The sequence below is a fragment of the Austrofundulus limnaeus genome, unplaced genomic scaffold (genome assembly GCF_001266775.1).
Source record: "Austrofundulus limnaeus strain Quisiro unplaced genomic scaffold, Austrofundulus_limnaeus-1.0 Scaffold0, whole genome shotgun sequence".
Taxonomy (NCBI): domain Eukaryota; kingdom Metazoa; phylum Chordata; class Actinopteri; order Cyprinodontiformes; family Rivulidae; genus Austrofundulus; species Austrofundulus limnaeus.
Window position 1 is genome coordinate 812,192 of NW_013952402.1, and position 1,460 is coordinate 813,651.

General features: G+C 37.7%; 1 protein-coding gene across 1 annotated transcript in view; it reads left to right on the forward strand.

Annotated features, from left to right (window-relative positions):
* LOC106528812 (protein NLRC3) overlaps positions 1 to 1,460 on the forward strand; it is a 21,537-nt gene that overhangs the window by 18,339 nt on the left and 1,738 nt on the right. Inside the window, exon 6 of the mRNA XM_014027584.1 lies at positions 277 to 450. Coding sequence (XP_013883038.1) covers positions 277 to 450 — 174 coding nt within the window. The remainder of the gene's footprint in view (positions 1 to 276; positions 451 to 1,460) is intronic.

The window sequence follows — 1,460 nt, forward strand, 5'->3', positions numbered from 1 at the left end:
GGTGGGGGATGGGGGCTTAGTTTTTTATTCCTGTTCCTATTCCTGTACCAGTGTACCAGCAGAAATCTTAAAACCACCTCCTTTTGTTGGATTTATGTTGGTTCTCAAAGATCTCAAACTTAATGATTTTACAATTCAAAAATCTGTTTACCCAATGGCAATATAAAATCAGTTTCATTACGGTGCATTGCAAAAAATAATAATGAAATTTTAAAATTTGTCAGTTTTTGAACACTTCAATTTAGCAATTTTCTTCCCTCATCAATGTCTCCTCAGACTGAATTACTGTGATCTCTCAGAGAGAAGCTGTGAAGCTATGTCCTCAGTTCTCAGCTCCCAGTTCTCCAGTCTCAGAGAACTGGACCTGAGTAACAACAACCTGCAGGATTCAGGAGTGAAGCTTCTAGCTGCTGGACTGAAGAGTCCACACTGCAAACTGGAAACTCTCAGGTGAGGATCACACCATAGGAAGGGTGGAATTGACTTTAATTATATTACTGTTTGCAGTAAATTTATTTCTGTTTAATCAGTCACATAATAAAATGTAGATTTGTAGTGCACTTTTACACCTGACTAAATGGAAAGTACAACATGCTTGGGAGGTGGTAAAAGTGGAGAAACGTAACCTAAAAAAACACACCACTTGAACACTGAAATTGTAATACAAACAAAATTATCATTATTACTGTTATTATTGTACTGTTATTATTCATTGTCATTAGTCATCTGAACAATCATTTGCACTACCACTCATTTGTGTTACCAATCAGAGCAATCATATGCTCTGTTATTGCCCATTTGACCTTTAAAATAATGCACATCTGTATTTCTTGTCTGCACTGTGATACTTTACAGTCAATAGTTTGTTGCGATTGTTTTGCACTGAAAACAGGCAAATTCTAATTCCTAATATCAAATTCTGATAGGTAAGTATATCTAAAACAAAACATCTTTTTTTTGTTCTTGCATAGTCCATTATATTTTTATTGTTAGTAGTAGTATCATTGCTAGTTAGTGGTAATTTCGTTTTGTGTGCATTGTCTATAGCAGGGATAGTCAAAGCTGGTCCTCGAGGTCCACAGCCCTGCATGTTTTACTTTTTTCCCTTCTCTAACACACTGGATTCAGCCGGTGAATTACCTCTTCCAGGTTCTGCAGAAGCCTGACTCTTCATTCAAATCAGGTGTGTTGGAGCAGAGAAACAAGTAAAACATGCAGGGCTGCGGACCTCGAGGACCAGCRTTGACTATCCCTGCTTTATAGTTTGTAAACCAGTGTGTGAACCTCTGTGCTGATGCTGCTGTGACACCTGTATTTCCCCTCTGCGGGACAATAAATTCTATTCTATTCTATTCTATTCTATTCTGTGAACCTCTGTACTGATGCTGCTGTGACGCCCGAATTTCCCCACGGCGGGACAATAAAGTCTATTCTATTCTATTCTATTCTATTCTATTCTA